We start from the raw sequence: 20,095 nt of genomic DNA on the forward strand, positions 1-20,095 counted from the left end.
CAGGGGTTGAACCCATGCCTCCAGGGGCAATGTGTAGTCTGCAAGCAGTAGCACTACCACTAGACCAGCCAAACCCAACTGGCGGACCGTCGTCTGGGTCCGGACCCAGAGAAGAGTCAATCCGGACAGAGAAGAGTCAATCCGGACCGGACAACATCGCATTTTGTTTTATAAAAGTCAAAACATTATTTTTTGTTGACAGCTTTAAAAAATCAACCCGGCGCAGCAGCCTCTTTAACTCAGCAACCTCTCTTTCTCGCTCTCTCTGTCGATGCAACGCCCGCCTGAAAAGGAGCAATATTAAGCGCCATTATGACACCAGGCATAGTCATTTCGATCAGAAGTATCCCCTGAATGCGGAGGTGAGAACAAACAAGATGAACCAACTAAAATCTCAATTTGAGAGGTCCGCCAAAGCCCTTGCCAATTCCCAGACAGCCCAACAACATGCAATGGAGTGTTCACTGAGGAATGCTTGGGTTTTTGGGAAAACACTAAACACAACAAAAGATGAGCTCAGGGAAAAGATCAAACGGATCCTACGTTTGAAAGAGGACCACCCTGACCTGATATCATATCACTGCATCATCCATCAATCTGTCCTGTGTGCCAGTCTGGGGAAATAGTATTCTGAGGTCCTGACAACGATGACGAAACGGATCAACTTTTTGAGAGCAACATCATCCCTACAACACTGCTTGTTACGAGGCATTCTGACAGAGGCCAATGCCAGTTTTGCTGACTTACTACTGCACAACAATATCAGATGACTCAGCAAAGGCAGGGTTTTGGAACGCTTTTGGGCCATTCGGGAGGAAATCAAAGCTTTGTTATCAGAGCAAAAGAGTGACAAGGCAATTCAGTTTTGGGAATTTTAGGAAGATGAGAAGATGAAACAGTTGCATTTTTGACAGACATTACATCACACCTTAATCAACTGAATGTTAAGCTGCAGGGATGGCACAACACAGTGTGTGATATGATAACAGCAGTCTGGGCTTTCCAGAAGAAATTGGAGCTTTTCAAGAATGATCTCTAGGGAGAACTTGTCCACTTCCCCAATCTTCTGGTGCAAATGCAGGGAGACAAAGATTTTCCCAAACCATATTGATTTCATCCAGAAGCTGATGGAAAACTTCAAGGCTCGCTTTGATGACATCACTGTTGGAAGAGAACTGCTGCTGCTCATTCAGAACCCCTTCTTGGTCATAAGTGTGACAAAGTTGTCAGAAGAAGCAAAACAGATCTTCAGATGGGTAGATGTTGCCTCACTGCAAATGGAGTTGATTGAGCTGCAAGAAAATGTGTCTTTGAAGGAGCAGATTGGTGACTGTGACCCTGTTTCTTTCTGGGGAAAGATGGTGCCTGCAGCTGATGTCCCTGTTCTCAAGAAGCTGGCACCATACATCCTGACCATGTTTGGCTCCGCATACAGCTGTGAATCAGCTTTCTCCACAATGAACTTTATTAAAAACAAATACTGCTCCAGGCTCACCAATGAACAACGGCACCAGTGTCTCAAGAGTTGCTCTCACACCATTTGTGCCAAAGTTCAAAGCATTGGCAGGAGACAGAAAGTGTAATTTCTCTCATTGATGCAAGCCCAGAGTGACTTCTACATGAATATTGCATGGCCCACAGAGACATTCTGTGCATTCCGATTATTATTTTTGTTAAACTCTCCTTTCTTCTCCAGAAACATGTACTTTATTTTATTAGAATTCATGTTCACAGTGCACTTTATGCATAGACAGTTATGCCACCACTTTTGTTCTTCTGCAAAATAAGTTGTAATTCATTGAAGTTCTTAGTCTCATTTTCTGTATTTAATGTACATTTTATATAACAACATGTTTCCTAAGTCGTAGACGACTATGTTTGTTACTGCGGCTGTACCACAGCGTCGATAAAGGACGATATCCATCCGGACCTTTGCCACCTAGGAAATTTGTGTCACTGAACCTTCTCAAATAGTAGTTGAGTACCAACCCCCAGCACTGACATATAGACTGGTCCAAAATGATTGATGAGCAATAATGACTGTATAAAATAAATAATTAAAATACTGAGCTGTATTGTATATTGTTATTGTAATACATGCTAACCTCCCCTGTTATTGGTAATGGTGAGAGGTTAGCATGCCTTGGGGGTATGATCTTTGATCCTCTGTAACTTTCTCATTATTCAGGATTATCCGTAATCATGGTTGCATCCACATTAATATAGAAGTGTTTAGAAGCCTATTCTATTCTTATTTATAATAACTGACTCCAAAATGACAATACATTATTTACCATTCATTTCTATTGGGCACAAAACAAACTGCAAAAATGAATCTAACAAGTTTGTAGAGTCACAAGCTTGATGTAATCATTGTGTGCTAGGTATATTGGACCAAATACTAAACTTTTCACGACTTAATTTATAAGAATCTTTTTATACTGTCATTATTGCTGTGTGTCAATAATTTCGGACCCCACTATATGTTCTTGAACTCATGCATGTTGCCTGAACACACTGGTCATTGGTCTCCCTGAATTTTTTTCCTATTACATTTTTCCACCAGCGATTTGTATTAGCACAGTAGTATTATTGTAATCTACTCTCCTCACCTCAAATGTCCTCCCTGAGTGCTTGTTAATTCCACTGATGGCTCCCAGTGTGTGTTATGATAAGCATTGTGATGTTTCCTGGAAACACTCACTCACGGTGATGAGTGTGGGCTCGCCACTGATGAACAGCTCATTGGAAATCTCACCAAGATGCTCACTGGCTCCAATAGATTGATGCAGGTTGCACTCTCTTCCATTAGTTTGATCCATCTGCTATCTGTGATGCTGCTCTCAGCGGGGAAAAGGAGGCTGTGCCATTCTAAGTAATTACAGAGCCCTTTTTAATTTAATAAACAAGAAGGCACATAATGACAGAGTGGGCAAAATAACTTTTTATGTTAAATTATACCTGGCTGTGTGTCTGTCTACGTGCCCTGCTCTGTCTATTATGGCAGAAGATAGGAGGACTATTTTCTAAGGCGTTTAAGGCAATTATCAGTGGGGAATGATGCATTGTAGCTTTAAGCAAAAACAACTATATATTTTTCTTTGCCATTAGCAGTATGCTTAGGGTGTGGTTCTATTAACGCTTAGTGTTGTTTTGTTAATGCTTAAACATTATCATCTCCGTTTTTTTGAGTGTAACATCTCTCATGAAGACAGTCACAGACAGAGTTGTTCCTTGTCCTCCAATGCCCCCTAAGAATCATTGGTGCTAATTTATTTTGTTGTGGTTCCGCCGGTAAATAAAACAAATTAAATTTCCTCTTCTTTTAACACTCACTGGGTTTGACGTCTCGTCTGATTAAACATAAATTATTATATTCCTTATCAAGGAGAAGAAGAATATGCTCTGATTATCGCAACACTAGATAATTTCCACTGTGTACTCTTGCGTTGAATGCATTTCTAAATTACTATATGTGCAATCAAATTTAGTTTAGAGCAATCTCTTAGAAAAAAGTGTTCCAAAAGGGTTCTTTGGCTGACCCCATAAGAGAACCTTTTTTGGTTTCAGGTAGAACTCTTGGGTTCCATGTAGAACTCTCTGTGGGTAGGGTTCTACCTTGAACCAAAAGAGGTTCTTGAAAGGGTTCTACTATGGGTACAATCAAAAACCCTTTTTGGTTCTAGATAGCACCTTTTTTTCTAAGAATGTACAGTCAGAGACGGGGGAATGATTTTTTGACAGGGGGTGCAGTTTTTTTTTGCCAGATTTAGATATGTTTCTGCTTATAATTTCTAACATTTTGATAGGCTATTTGTTAGTCAACTTGTCTATAATTAGATACATGCAGCTTCTCTTCTGTCATTATATGTTGCCCTAGAAGACTAAATAAACCCTTGCTCACCAGAAAAATGTCATACATTGATAGAATGAGTGCTTCAATCTAGTTGACATCGGTAAATTTTTCTCTGTGGTCTCTGCTTCTTTCACAGAGCAAAGACATTTAGGGATCGATAAGAAAATGCAATAAAAAAAAATATTCGTTTGACCGGTTGCAAGGAAATAGAAAGCTGTGATAACGACCCAACATGTTTCTGATAAGATTTCTTCCGAAAAAGTAAGAGCGCCTGCTAAATGACTAAAATGTAAACATTTCAGTTCTGCTTGGATGCATATTTTATGTGGTTGAAATACTATCAGCTTTTATGATGCTGATAAAAATAGCACTTCTACAGATGGTATCTAACTGTGCGTTTGCATTCTCTCAAGATGCTGAAAGAAAGAAATCATATTTCTCTACTCCTGTTCCAGAGTCCAAATGTACATTTGGTGTATCACTCTACTGCAATAACTGCTTTATTCTGCAGGAGTTAATATGAAGGCTATATGAGAGGTTATAGACCTACAGTCAGTGTCCAGATTTCAGTTTCCATTTAACCCATCTGAACAGTAGGCTACAGTTCCCTTGACGTGCCAAAGGCCTATTTGAAGTCCCCGTCTTGTGACTGTCGAATATGTATATTGCCACACAATCATCACACATAACACTGCTATAATCCTCTTTTACCACTTCACCAAATCTTTCCCAAACATTGCTTTTCTGGCCCTCCCTTCTCTTTATTTTCAAATCTCCATTTCACAGCTTTTCGCTTGTTGAATTGAATTAAACTCGGACATTGTCCTTTTTGACCCCCGTGAATCGACGTTAACTTTTTCTGCCCGTTCCCAAAAGCATTTGGCGATTGGCATGTAGGCTATAGTTAGGCCCTAAAGCTTAGGCTTACGCTCGAATGCCAGATGGCCTAAAATAATGAAAGAAAACCTCAATGTAGCCGATAGATATAAAATGCACAAGTCTAGGTCCAAAAGGCTCCTTAACAGCTTCTACTCCCAAGCCATAAGACTGCTGAACAATTCATCAAATGGCCACCCGGAGTATTTGCATTGACACCCCCCCGCCCCATTTTGTTTTTACACTGCTCCTACTCGCTGTTTATTATCTACGCATAGTCACTTTGCCCCTACCTTATTTATTTTGTATTTTATTTAGTAAATATTTTCTTAACTCTATTTTCTTAAAACTGCATTGTTGGTTAAGGGCTTGTAAGTAAGCATTTCACGGTAAGGTCTACACCTGTTGTATTCGGCGCATGTGCCAAATAAAATTTGATTTGATACATTTATGGATTTTTTAAGGTATTGTTTTCTCTTTCTTCAACCCACCACACCACCCACCCGCCCTTCATCCACACAATATTTCATGACCATAAACTCGCCCGCCCCATAGATACAACCGCGGGGACTGCGAGTTATGAGTCAACCCACGCATCACAACCGAAGGATGCGGCATTACCCCTAGCCCAGCCAGGCCTCTATTTTCTTCTAACAGGTTTAGGGAAGCCAAAAAGTTTAATTCCATGCTCATGTTTTTCTTATACAATTTCATAAGACAGTTGAATTCCATGTGTATTTAATGTGTGCTGCTCTTGCAGGTGAGTCGTCTGCTGATGCTAGGCGGGGCCAATGTGAACTACAGGACAGAGGTGCTGAACAACGGCCCGGTGCTGTGTGTCCAGTCCCACCTGGGCCACCAGGAGATGGCTGGCTTGCTGCTGGAGTTCGGGGCTACCTTGGACGTGGTGTCCGAGAACGGCATGAGCCCTCTCTGCTTCGCCTCGGCTGCCGGACACCTGGGTTTAGTCAGCCTGCTCTGCAAGAGAGGAGCCAAGGTTGGTGGTACTGCCCTTAGACCCTCAGACAACTACAGGATCAGGGCTAATCATCCCAGCTTTTCCCTTAACACTAGAACCACTGGGCCTCAATGGACCCCCCCTTCAAGCTAATGAACAGTCATTTTGACTGCAACATTCTAACAGTGTATTTAATATATTTCATATATGCTATCGCAAAAATAATCAAATTCAAGTGTTCAATCAATTTTATTTGTGGAATGCCTTTGTTACAATTATGAAACAGAATGCATATATTCTGGAACACGGTAACAGCTTATTTTTATAACAACAAAATAAAGATACCGCAACCACAAGACGCACGGTCAAACGATGAAAGTAGCTTAAACATCATTATAAGCACCAAGTGGCCTTTATAAATAGTGAAACTCGGCATAAAAGCAATAATGGCGTTATAATGAATAAGTGTCGATATGACAGCAGTAAAAAAATATATATATATTGTCAGCTCATGCTTATATTGTGTGCATTTCATTTAGCTGCTATCCCTTGTCTTAACAGTTGACACAATTTTTGTAACTTTCACTTCCTTGACACACTTTGACATAACTTTGTTTGGTTGTAGTGCGTAATAGTCTCCGTTTTTTTCTCTTTATTGTATTCCCGTTGTCTTGTCTTTCTTCAACACCGTTGTGGAGTACGTACAATGGCTGTGCAGGTGCCTTATTTTGTGCAGGCTGAGGGAGCTCCGTTCTCACTTTGTTCATAGTGCCGACCAGACTTGTTTTCTTTGCAAGAAAATTGTTCGCCAATGACAGTGAAGTTAGGAAATTGTTCATGGTGACATTTCTCCCCTTGCCAACGTAAAGTTCCACAAGCCCCATCACCACATTATCTGACACTTGTTCTTAACTGACTTGCCTTGTTAAATAAAGGTTCAATTTAAAACTATTTAAATAATAAAATATGTCACTGTATTACAGCATATAAAACATGTTCAGATGAACCCTGTTGTTGTTTTGTTGCAGGTTGACCATGTGGATAAGAGCGGTCAGTGTGCTCTGGTCCATGCTGCTCTGAGGGGCCACCCTGACATCATCCAGTACCTCTTGGAGCTGGAGTGGACCCCCGAGGGCCAGCAGCAGAACTGCAGTCTGAAGAACAAGGCCCTCCAGCAGGCTCTGATCGCTGCCTCCAGCATGGGACACACACAGGTCAGACTGTTGAATCACACAGAGACACCGGTTGAATCCCAAATGGCACACGTTGCAACCACCCAGTTTACTGCACAGGGTTTGTAGGTCATGAAAATCCTAGAAAAGTCATGGTATTAGAAAATAGTTTTCCAGGCCTGGAAAAGTATGGTTGTGCCGATCTCATCATATTCGTATTCGTACTCGTATCTGTTTTATCTCATGATCGGTAAACCCGGAAGTGTGCTTTAAATGTTGTAAAGCTAATTCCTCAAGTGGGCATTACTGCGCTATCACTCGGAATGCATCACATAGCACATCGTTATGTTCCTTCACTCATACACACACATTGTTAAATGACCCCGACAAATGAAAATGCACATGATTTACTTACTTAGTCCTTTTCTATTATCAACGAAATAGGCTAATAAATATCCTAATGCATGGCTACTATTGCCTGCATTTATTCCAGACACAGATTTAGATAAAGATAGGGTAATTTGCTTTACCAATATATATTTTTTAATTTCGAGAAGAGCAAATCTTTTATCTCCCGACACTTATGCCACAACATTTCTACAATGAAAATAAACAATGTACATTTGTCATTTTATTTTCTAATCTATCGCTCTGTAAACTTTCCTGGGAAGAATAAATAATAATAGCAAGACGCATGGGCTTGGGTCACTACATAACGACAGACGTCGTCAGCAATGGAATAATTATACGGACAGACAAAGTAGGCCTTCTAAACAACACCAAGTAGACAGACAGAAACAACCATATGTCCTTAGCAAACAATGATGACTAGCTACATATTCTGATTCATACAGGATGTTTGGAGAAGTGGAGACTTGTGCCCTGAGACGAGTGACTATGAGTGAGTGAAGCAGCCTGTCTGGGAAAATGAGAGCAGAGAGAGAGTGACTTAGTCTAATCCAATCGTTGCAGCAGGCTCAACTGATACCCCGCCCATTTCTTTACAGACAGCAGAACTAGCCAATAGTTGTTCAGAGCACACTGCGCATCACATTGTTTGAGTGAAAGAGAGATGTGCGCTGGTAACAGAAAATAATACTTTTTTTTCCCGATCACGGATAATTTATAAAAATACTTGTGTCATAATCCTATTCGGAAAATTCTCCATATCTGTTACGATACTATTTTTGCAGTACTCGGCGCAACCCTATGGAAAAGTTTTGGAAAATATAAATATCCGAAATGTTTTGGAAAAGTCATGGAAATTAGTTTAATAATTTTGGCTCATGTAAATAATTTAGGCATACTTTTTAAATGTTGTATCAATCACATAAAAATCGACATATCAGTCATCGCGCGTTTCTGTGTGTGAATACTTGCGTATGTGTCCTAAAAACATGCCACAGGCAAATGGCCGACGTGCAGTTGATGAACGGGACGTGTGCTACATACTTTGGTTGTAGAACGATGGCTCATACCTTGAATATTAGGAGTTGAGAAATACATCTGACACCGTTGGAAAGTTGGCATTCCCCTCTAATCAACATTAGCCATGTTATTCTGACAATGTTAAAGATATATTTATAGAATAACCTAATTGACAAACAACTTCCACAGTGGCAGGAGGTTTTGGTACAAGTAATCAGAGTCCACATTTGTGACCGACTGGCACAAATTGGTCTTATGTAGCAAAATTTGAAATGGTGTTTTTTACATTGGATAAAAGTAGACTCAGAGCTACACAAATAGCATACGCTGCATTTTTGAGGAACAATAGGACAGTAATCCTGCTTTGAAAGTTGATAAACTTGTAAATTCACTTTTGAGAAAATGTCCTTTGGTACCTAGTGAAGAGATCTTCTTTGGTGGTGTCTCTACAGTATGTATACATGAAAAAGTAAGCATACATTTTATGCATGCTTTTTCATGTATACATACTGTAGAGATACCACCAAATTATTGGTCATGGAAATGTGGTTAAAAGTCAGGGAAAAGTCATGTGTCAAAAAGTGTATGAACCCTGACTGCAATATACACCCACACGGGTCAGTCCTGTACTGTACACAGGAGAGTTCTCCTACACAGTCCCTCACCTTTACAACTCCACAACACAACCTCACCTCTGTGCTTTGGAAACAAAGATGATTCCACTGAAAACTTCAGCTGAACGCTCTTCTTGTTTTCATTTATGAAATAGGCTGTAGGTCGACCATGCGTACAGTATTGATCCCATAGTATGTCTGCAGCAGTGGAGGCTGCTGAGGGAAGGACAGCTCATAATAATGGCTGAAACGGAGCGAATGGAATGGCTTCAAACCATGTGTTTGATGTATTTGATACCATTCCACCAATTCTGCTCCAGTCATTACCACGAACCCGAGCCAGTCCTCCCCAATTAAGGTGCCACCAACCTCCTGTGATTTGCAGTTAGCTGCCCAGGAGAGGAGCATAGTGGGCTGTGGGTTAGGGATGGGCCTTTGAAATGATTTCACTGTTCAAATGATATCATGCTATTTTTTCCAGGTATCCGGAGAGTCGAATACATGTGTTTTAAAGAAAACTTTGGGGGGGGGAACTTCAATGGAGACTTGCTCATGCATGTTTTAGCAGAATGGTGGGGGATGGGCAAGAGATAAGCAGGGGCCGGTGTGTGACAGTATGGGGTTGGCAAGGAGAGAGAGAAAGTAGCCAAACCATCTCGCGCTAGTTAGACAAACTTGTTGCTGCCATAGGTTGGTTATCTATCATACGATCTGGTAGTGCCTGTCTTGACTGCATTAAATCGCTGTAAAGAAGCTAGCTAGCTACAGTAGCCAGCGAAGTTAGCCAACAAACTAGCTAAAGTAGCAAGGCTAATTGACTGTATTTTACTGCGCTCCCCGTAAATGTCTACAACGACTCCATTAATATGAAACAACAGCCTACCTGTTGGTTGATCATTGTAGCCTACTACTCCTCATTTAGCCAACTTAATGGCATAATTTTCATTCCATTTTGCGTTGATTGGAAATCTGCCACTTCACTTGCTAGACATGGAGCCGCTTTGATTGATCGACAGTAACAACAAGCTACAATAACAACAAGTTATACGTGTGAAACATGTATAGTCTACCAGTGCCTTTTTTATGGGGCACACTCATAAAAACTGTCATAAAACGTTTGTTTTATTAAAAAGTTGAATGTTATGGTCTGTCCTTGTAGGCTACGTAGCAATGTCACATAGATCATGTAATAAACATTTTGACAAAGCCAAAAATAGGTCTATTTTGTATACTATCCCAAGTAATCAAAAACAAACGTCTGTTTGAATATTCTAAATACCGTGTCAATCCCTACTGTGGGTTGATTGATGCCAGCTCCTCATTAAAAGGGCTGTGATACTGTTAGCCCTATACACTAGGGCTGTGGATCGACAGTATTATAGAATGGGCCAGAGTGAGCTATCGACCTCCACCTCCACGGAGGGCCCAGTGAGAGAGGAATGTAAAGGAGAGCACAGACAAAGGGGCTAACTAGCACTACCGACATATTAATACCATTGGGCCTGTACTACACAGCACGGAGAATCTCTACTATAGAGGCTATAGAGACACTAGTACATGCATCAGCACTCTAGTCCAGTGATTAATTTAACATGCGCCAGAGAAGCATAATTTGCTGGGGCAGCTTTTTAATCGACCCACAGAAGTTGATTCGTCGCTCCGGTATTTCTGCGATGTAACCAGCACGGCATAGAACTAACTCATAGCTTTTATATTTGATGCTTGGATTCTGTGTCATTAATCAAAGTTTCTCGTTCGGCAGGTTGTGAGAGGCTTGTTGGGGTTGAATAACGAGCACGCTGTGCAAATTGATGGCCAAGACACTCTGTGGGGAGAAACCGGTACGTTTTCTCTCGATTTTTCTTATTTTCTTTTTCATTTTTTTCTCTCGATTTTTTTTCCAATATGTTGTTCCCTTTGTGTTAACACTTGTTGTAGTATCAGTGTTTCTACAGTGGCATTACTGTTGAAATTGTGTACGCTTGTCCAATGTTCTGTATTTTATCTCCTTCCAGTAACATAACACTTTCTTTTTGCATGATGTAGTTGTTCACATTTAGCCAAATATCTGTTCATTTTTATTTTTACTGCCTGTCTAATTTTCCCTGTCCTCTTCCCTTAAAGGGGCCATCTGTAGTTGCTACATCCATTTTTGGACTTATAAATGAATTATATGTACTCATTGATTCTTAACTTATTAATGCCTCAGAAGCTTAGTTCAACTGTCATCAGAACCCAAAATATAAGCTTGTTTTGTTAAGTTCATGTTTTAAGTATCCCTATATTTCTGTTATTATGGTGCTACTGTATCACTCTGTTATACCTGCGCCGTAGTCTCACTGTTGATGGACCTAGCATGAGTACAATGGCAACCATAAACTGGAACCTAGTCATTGTGTCATTTTAAGTTAGCATTGGTAGCAGAGGATGGCTAATAACTACAATGTGCCACCTCGGTTCGACGAGAAGAGGTCGTATGAAAGTTGGAAAAATTTACTTGGAATCTGGACACGGGTTACTAATCTGGACGAGAAAAAGCAAGCACTTGCGGTGGTATTATCACTCGAGGGAAGAGCGAGAGATACAGCACTGGAAATATCCATTGAGGATTGAACAAGGATGACGGTATGGGAACTTTGATCAGAGCACTGGATTCTGTCTTAAAGAAGAGAAAGACCGTGCCTACGAGGCATATTCAAACTTTGACAGTTTTACTATAGACATTTCGGTTGCAATGACGGACTACATCATTGATTTCGAACAGAGGTACAATAGGATGTGAAAGTACGACATGGTTCTCCCGGATGCAGTGTTAGCTTTCAAGTTTATTTATTTTTGTTTAACCTTTATTTAACTAGGCAAGTCAGTTAAGAACAAATTCTTATTTACAATGACAGCCTACCACAGCCAAATCCAGATGATGCTGGGCCAATTGTGTGCCGCCCTATGGGACTCCCAAATCAAATCAAACTTTATTTGTCACATGCGCCGAATACAACAAGTGTAGACCTTACCATTAAATGCTTACTTACAAGCCCTTAACCAACAGTGCAGTTCAAGAAGACTTAAGAAAATATTCACCAAATAGACTAAAGTAAAAAATAATAATAAAAAGTAACAAGAAGAATAACAATAACGAGGCTATATACAGGGGCTATCGGTACCGAGTCAGTGTGCGGGGGTACAGGTTAGGGGTGAAGTGAGTAGATAATAAACAACGAGTAGCAGCAGTGTACAAAAGCGGGGGGGGGGGGGGGTCAATGTAAATAGTCCAGTGGCAATTTTATTAATTGTTCAGCAGTCTTATGGCTTGGGGGTATAAGCTGTTGAGGAGCCTTTTGGTCCTAGACTTGGTGCTCCGGTATCGCTTGCCGTGCGATAGCAGAGAAAACAGTCTATAACTTGGGTGACTGGAGTCTATTATATAGGTCCTGGATGGCAGGAAGTTTGGCTCCAGTGATGTACTGGGCCGTACGCACTACCCTCTGTAGCGCCTTACGGTCAAATGCCGAGCAGTTGCCATACCAGGTGGTGATGATGAATGTGATGATGGCGCCGGTGGGTAGGGCTGCCGTCTTACCGGCCCTCAACCAATTGTGCTATTTTGTTTGTTTTTCCGCGTTGTTCGTAACTTGTTTTGTACATAATGTTGCTGCTACCGTCTCCTATGACCGAAAAGAGCTTCTAAACATCAGAACTGGGATTGCTCACCTCAAACTGGACTAAGAGTTTTTCTTCAATGAGTCGGATGCCAGGGATATGCTGTTGACACCCGACCAGGCCCCGATCCCCGTGATTCGCTGGAGAAGGAAGCAGAGGTTCCGAGGCAAAAGATCAGGGTGCCTTGTGAGGACCAGGTCGACGACTGGCTTATCTGCCCTTGCCCTCTGTTCTGCTATCTAACATTCAATCGCTAGAAAATAAATGGGACAAACTGAAAGCACGTATATATTCTACCAACAGGACATTAAAAACTGTAATATTTTATGCTTCACCGAGTCGTGGATGTACAACGACATTAAGAACATGGATCTAGTGGGTTATACACTCTATCAGCAAGACAGAACAGCAGCCTCTGGTAAGACACGGGGCAGGGGCATATGCATTTATGTAAACAACAGTTGGTGCACGATATCTAAGGAAGTCTCAAAGTTTTGTTTGCCTGAGGTGGAGTATCTTACGATAAGCTGAAGACCTCACTATTTTCCTGGAGTGTTTTCATCTGTTTTTTTTTTTGTATCTGTCTATATACCACCACAGAGCGAGGTTGGAACTAAAACCGCACTAAATGAACTGTATTCCGCCATAAGCAAACAGCAAAACGCTCATCCAGAGGCGGCGTTCCTAGTGGCCGGTGACTTTAATGCAGGGAAACTCAAATCAGTTTTACCGAATTTCTATCAACATGTGAAATGTGCAACCAGAGGTAAAATAAAATTCTAGACTACCTCTACTCCACCCCCAGTACAAAGCTCTCCCTCACCCTCCATTTGGCAAATCTGACCATAACTCTATCCTCCTGATTCCTGCTTACAAGCAAAAATTGAATCAGGAAGCACCAGTGACTCGGTCTATAGAAAAGTGGTCAGATGAAGCAAATGCTAAACTACAGAACTGTTTTGCTAGCACAGACTTGAATATGTTCCTGGATTCTTCCGATGGCATTGAGGAGTACACCACATCAGTCACTGGCTTTATCAATAAGTGCATACCCCAACCAGAAGCCATGGATTACAGGCAACATTCGCACTGAGCTAAAGGGTAGAGCTGCCACTTTCAAGGAGCGGGACTCTAACCCGGAAGCTTATAAGAAATCCTGCTATGCCCTCCGAAGAATCATCAAACAGGCAACTCGTCAATACAGGACTAAGATCAAATCGTACTACACCGGCTCCGACGCTCGTCGGATGTGGCAGGGCTTACAAACTATTACAGACTACAAAGGGAAGCACAGCTGAGAGCTGCCCAGTGACACGAGCCTACTAGACGAGCTAAATAACTTCTATGCTCGCTTCGAGGCAAGTAAAACTGAAACATGCATGAGAGCATCAACTGTGTGATCACGCTCTCCTTAGCCGATGTGAGTAAGATCTTTAAACAGATCAACACTCACAAGGCCGCAGGGCCAGACGAATTACCAGGATGTGTACTCCGAGCATGCGCTGACCAACTGGCAAGTGTCTTCACTGACATTTTCAACCTCTCCCTGTCTGAGTCTGTAATACCAACATGTTTCAAGCAGACCACCATAGTCCCTGTGCCCAAGAATACTAAAGTAACCTGCCTAAATGACTACCGACCCGTAGCACTCACGATTGTAGCCATGAAATGCTTTGAAAGGCTGGTTATGGCTCACATCAAAACCATTATCCCAGAAACCCTAGACCCACTCCAATTTGTATACCGCACCAACAGATCCACAGATGATGCAATCTCTATTGCACTCCACACTGCCCTTTCCCACCTGGACAAAAGGAACACCTATGTGAGAATGCTATTCATTGACTACAGCTCAGCGTTCAACACCATAGTGCCCTCAAAACTCATCACTAAGTTAAGGACCCTGGGACTAAACAGCTTCCTCTGCAACTGGATCCTAGAATTCCTGACGGGCCTCCCCCAGGTGGTAAGGGTAGGTAACAATACATCCGCTACGCTGATCCTCAACACAGGGGCCCCTCAGGGGTGCGTGCTCAGTCCCCTCATTTACTCCCTGTTCACTCATGACTGCACGGCCAGGCACAACTCCAACACCATCATCAAATTTGCTGATGACACAACAGTTGTAGGCCTGATCACCGAAAACGATGAGACAGCCTATAGGGAGGAGGTCAGAGACCTGACCATGTGGTGCAAGGACAACAACCTCTCCCTCAACGTGATCAAGACAAAGGAGATGATTGTGGACTACAGGAAAAAGAGGACCGAGCACACCGCCATTCTCATCGACGGGGCTGTAGTGGAGCAGGTTGAGAGCTTCAAGTTCCTTGGTGTCCACATCAACAACAAACTAACATGGTCCAAGCACACCAAGACAGTCGTGAAGAGGGCACAGCAAAGCCTATTCCCCCTCAGGAGACTGAAAGAATTTGACATGCGTCCTCAGATCCTCAAAAGATTTTACAGCTGCACCATCGAGAGCATCCTGACTGGTTGCATCACTGCCTGGTATGGCAACTGCTCGGCCTCCGACAGCAAGGCACTACAGAGGGTAGTGCGTACAGCCCAGTACATCACCGGGGCCAAGCTTCCTGCCATCCAGGACCTCTATACCAGGCGGTGTCAGAGGAAGGCCCTAAAAATTGTCATAGACTCTAGCCACCCTAGTCATAAACTGTTCTCTCTGCTACCGCCACGGCAAGCAGTACCGGAGCACCAAGTCGAGGTCCAAGAGGCTTCTAAACAGCTTCTAGTCCGAAGCCACAAGACTCCTGAATAGCTAATCAAATGGCTACCCAGACTATATGCACCTCCCCCCCACACTCCTACTACTCTCTGTTATTATCTATGCATAGCCACTTTAACAACCCTACCTGCATGTACATAATTATCTCAATTACCTCGACACCTGTGCCCCCGCACATTAACACATTGACTCTGAACCGGTACCCCCTGTATATAGCCCCGCTATTGTTATTTACTGCTGCTCTTTAATTATTTGTTTTTCTTTTTATTATTTGAATTTTTTAGGTATTTTCTTAACTGCATCATTGGTTAAGGGCTTGTAAGTAAGCGTTTCACTGTAAGGTCTACACCTGTTGTATTCGGCACATGTGACAAATAAAATGTGATTTGATGCAACCGGTCAGGATGCTCTCGATGGTGCAGCTGTAGAACCTTTTGAGGATCTGGGGACCCATGCCAAATCTTTTCAGTCTCCTGAGGGGGAAAAGGTTTTGTCGTGCCCTCTTCACGGCCGGATGTGATACAGCCTGGAATCTAACCAGGGTCTGTAGTAACGCCTCTAGCACTTAGATGCAGTGCCTTAGACCGCTGCGCCACTCGGGAGCCCAAGTTGCTAGATACTGCCTGTCTGGATGGTAGGGAGAAACCGTTGGCTTCGACTGCTTGTAATGTGCTGACTTTTGCATCAATGAAGTCGGCACTAAAAGTACATTTAGTGCTGAATTGTCGTGCCAATAACAGATGGAATGCAAGTGAGTGACGCAGCATATTACACTGAGCAGCAGAGAAAAGGCGCTACAAGTCACGTTCTCAAGACAACCAGACATGCCCGGCATAAATCCACTGGACAGGTATGGAATCAAAATGTGCAATCTGTCATAGCACTTACCATTCGTTTAAAGACTGTCCTCATAAAAATGAACAATTTAAACTAACAGAGGAAAATGTAAACAAAGAGAGAGAGCCGTGTAACCTTACACTGATTGACACACCAAGCAACAGAGATTTCAAATTTGGAGATGAGAGAATCGTCCAATTGACCAAGAGAGTCAAGATACCAGCAAAAATTGGTCATACTAAGTGTCACATTGAAACAGAGGGGGTCCCTACAGAAATCCCCTTACTATTAAGCAAAGCTTCCCTCAAGAAGGCAGGGGCTGTACTAGACATAAAAAATGACAAGGCAGTGATGTTTAAACAACCAGTGACCCTTGAACTTATTACCTCAGGCCACTATTGTGTAAACATTATAGAGAAAGACATCACACAGAGTACATGTAAAAATGAGATTCTGATGGACACAGAGCACATGGAAATTCTTTCAGTCACAGAGAACATGAACACAGGAAAAACACAAAGTATTGTTAAAACTTCAAAAAAGAGTTTAGACATGCTACAGTTGACAGACTTCAGAAATTATTCAGCAGTTCTGGGATAATGATAATGAGAGTATTTACATTTTACGGCAGATAGTTAACAGTTGTGAGACATGCCAGAAATACAGCAAACCTAAGCCCAGACCAGCTGTTGGTTTGCCACTGGCTTCCAAGTACAATGAAACAGTGGCTGTAGATCAACATGAGTTAGGACCAAGTGTGTGGTACCTTCACGTTATTGACCACTTCACACTCTTCAGTGCTGGAAGCCTTGTGAATACAAAGAAACCCAGTGACCTCGTCAAGCACTTCATTCATTCCTGGATATGTGTGCATGGCCCGCCCCAGAAATTGTACAGTGACAATGGAGGAGAATTCAATAATAATGAAATAAGAGAAATGGCTGAGAACTTCAACATGGAAGTAAAGACAACTGCTGCATACAGTCCATGGAGCAATGGACTTCTGGAGAAACATAATCAAACACTCACAGAGATTGTGCTGAAAGTGAAGCAAGACAATGGATGTGACTGGAAACAGCCCTAGATTGGGCTTTGATGGCAAAAAATGAAATGCACAATGTTCATGGCTACAGCCCATACCGACTAGTGTTCGGGCAGAACTCTAATCTTCCTCTGTACCAGTGGTGGAAAAAGTAACCAATTGTCATACTTGAGTAAAAGTAAATATACCTTAAAATAAAATGACTCAAGTAAAAGTGAAAGTCACCCATTAAAATACTACTTGACTAAAAGTCTAAAAGTATTTGGTTTGAAATGTACTTAAGTAAATGTAATCACTAAAATATACTTTGTCAAAAGTAAAAGTGTAAATCATTTCACATTCCTTATATTAAGCAAACCAGACGGCACAATTTTCTTGATTTTTTTATTGACGGATAGCCAGGGGCACATTTCAACACTCAGACAAAATTTACAAACAAAGCATTTGTGTTTAGTGAGTCTGCCAGATCAGAGGCAATAGGGATGATCAGGGATGTTCAATGTCCTGTCCTGCTAAACATTCAAAATGTAACTAGTACTTTTGGGTGTCAGTGAAAATGTAAGGAGTAAAAAGTACATTATTTTCTTTAGGAATGTAGTGGAGTAAAAGTAAAAGTTGGCAAAAATATAAATAGTAAAGTACAGATACCCCAAAAATCTACTTAAGTAGTACTTTAAAGTATGTTTACTTAAGTACTTTACACCATTGCTCTGTACTGGTTGATAAGCCACCAGCACTTGAAGGAACCAGTGTGAGTGCATGACAGCACCTTTCAGCAGTACAAGCAGTTAGAAAAGCATTCACTGAAGCAGGTTGTTGAGAGAGAATTCACAGGGCTCTGCATAAACAGTTTCAATCTACCGACGAGTGTACTACAAACGAGTTGACTGTCAATAGTGGAAAGGACCTCGAGTAGTCATTGGCCAAGATGGTGTGGTGATATTTGTGAGGCACGGAGGCATCATTGTCAGGGTGCATCACTCAAGATTGCGGAAAGTAAATGATCAACAAGATGGAGGGGCAGTTGCTGAGAATCAGTCTCCTAATGAAAATGACAAAAAGGACACAATAACAGACAATAACCTACCAGATGTTGCATCCAATGATATGGACACTGAAACTGACACAGGAAATGGAGCAGAGACCTTCAACCATGACACAGGTAATACTGTTGACCGTTCAAATAAGGAAAACTTTCAACAACAGCCACGTGTTAAGAGAACATGGTTGTTCCAATCTGAAAACTGGATAAACTGTTAAATACAGTTGAAGACGGAAGTTTACATACACTAAGGTTGGAGTCATTAAAACTCATTTTTCAACCACTCCACAAATTTCTTGTTAACAAGCTATATTTTTGGCAAGTCGGTTAGGTTATCTACTGTGTGCATGACACAAGTCATTTTTCCAACAATTATTTACAGACATATAATTTCACTTATAATTCACTGTATCACAATTCCAGTGGGTCAGAAGTTTACATTCACTAAGTTGACTGTGCCTTTAAACAGCTTGGAAAATTCCATAAAATTATGTAATGGCGTTAGTAGATTCTGATAGGCTAATTGACATCATATGTGTCAATTGGAGGTGTACTTGTGGATGTATTTCAAGGCCTACCTTCAAATCAGTGCCTCTTTGCTTGACATCATGGGAAAATCAAAAGAAATCAGCCAAGACCTCAGAAAAACAATTGTAGACCTCCACAAGTCTGGTTCATCCTTGGGAGCAATTTCCAAATGCCTGAAGGTACCACTTTCATCTGTACAAATAATAGTACGCAAGTATAAACACCATGGGACCACGCATCCGTCATACCGCTCAGGAAGGAGACGTGTTCTGTCTCCTAGAGATGAACGTACTTTGGTGCGAAAAGTGCAAATCAATCCCAGAACAACAGAAAAGGACCTTGTGAAGATGCTGGAGGAAACAGTTACAAAAGTATCTATATCCACAGTAAAACAAGTCCTATATCGACATAACCTGAAAGGCTGCTCAGCAAGGAAGAAGCCACTGCTCCAAAATCGGCATAAAAATGCCAGACTACGGTTTGCAACTGCACATGGGGACAAAGATCGTACTTTTTGGAGAAATGTCCTCTGGTCTGATGAAACAAAAATAGAACTGTTTGGCCATAATGACCATCATTATGTTTGAAGGAAAAATGGGGAGGCTTGCAAGCCGAAGGACACCATCCCAACCTTGAAGCACGGGGGTGGCAGCATCATGTTGTGGGGGTGCTTTGCTGCAGGAGGGACTGGTGCACTTCACAAAATAGACGGCATCATGAGGGAGGAAAATTATGTGGATATATTGAAGCAACATCTCAAGACATCAGTCAGGAAGTTAAAGCTTGGTCGCAAATGGGTCTTCCAAAGGGACAATGACCCCAAGCATACTTCCAAAATTGTGGCAAAATGACTTAACGACAACAAAGTCGAGGTATTGGAGTGGCCATCACAAAGCCCTGACCTCAATCCTATAGAAAATGTGTGGGCTAAACTGAAAAGGCGTGTGCGAGCAAGGAGGCCTACAAACCTGAATCAGTTACACCAGCTCTGTCAGAAGGAATGGGCCAAAATTCACCCAACTTATTGTGGGAAGCTTGTGGAAGGCTACCCGAAATGTTTCACCCAAGTTAAGCAATTTAAAGCCAATGCTACCAAATACTAATTGAGTGTATGTTAACTTCTGACCCACTAGGAATGTGATGAAAGAAATAAAAGCTGAAATTAATCATTATCTTCTATTATTCTGACATTTCACATTCTTAAAATAAAGTGGTGATGATAACTGACCCAAGACAGGGCATTTTTACCAGGATTAAATGTCAGGAATTGTGAAAAACTGAGTTTAAATGTATTTGGCTAAGGTGTATGTAAACTTCCGACTTCAACTGTACATGG

General features: G+C 41.7%; 1 protein-coding gene across 6 annotated transcripts in view; it reads left to right on the forward strand.

Moving 5' to 3' along the window:
• LOC106586176 (protein TANC1) overlaps positions 1-20,095 on the forward strand; it is a 285,715-nt gene that overhangs the window by 239,768 nt on the left and 25,852 nt on the right. For all 6 annotated transcript variants that reach the window (XM_082968891.1, XM_014173128.3, XM_014173131.3 and 3 more), the window contains 3 exons: positions 5,493-5,729; positions 6,719-6,904; positions 10,667-10,745. In XM_082968891.1, the coding sequence (XP_082825017.1) occupies positions 5,493-5,729; positions 6,719-6,904; positions 10,667-10,745 (502 nt within the window). The remainder of the gene's footprint in view (positions 1-5,492; positions 5,730-6,718; positions 6,905-10,666; positions 10,746-20,095) is intronic.

This window comes from Salmo salar, chromosome 25 (genome assembly GCF_965601325.2).
Source record: "Salmo salar chromosome 25, fSalSal1, whole genome shotgun sequence".
Taxonomy (NCBI): domain Eukaryota; kingdom Metazoa; phylum Chordata; class Actinopteri; order Salmoniformes; family Salmonidae; genus Salmo; species Salmo salar.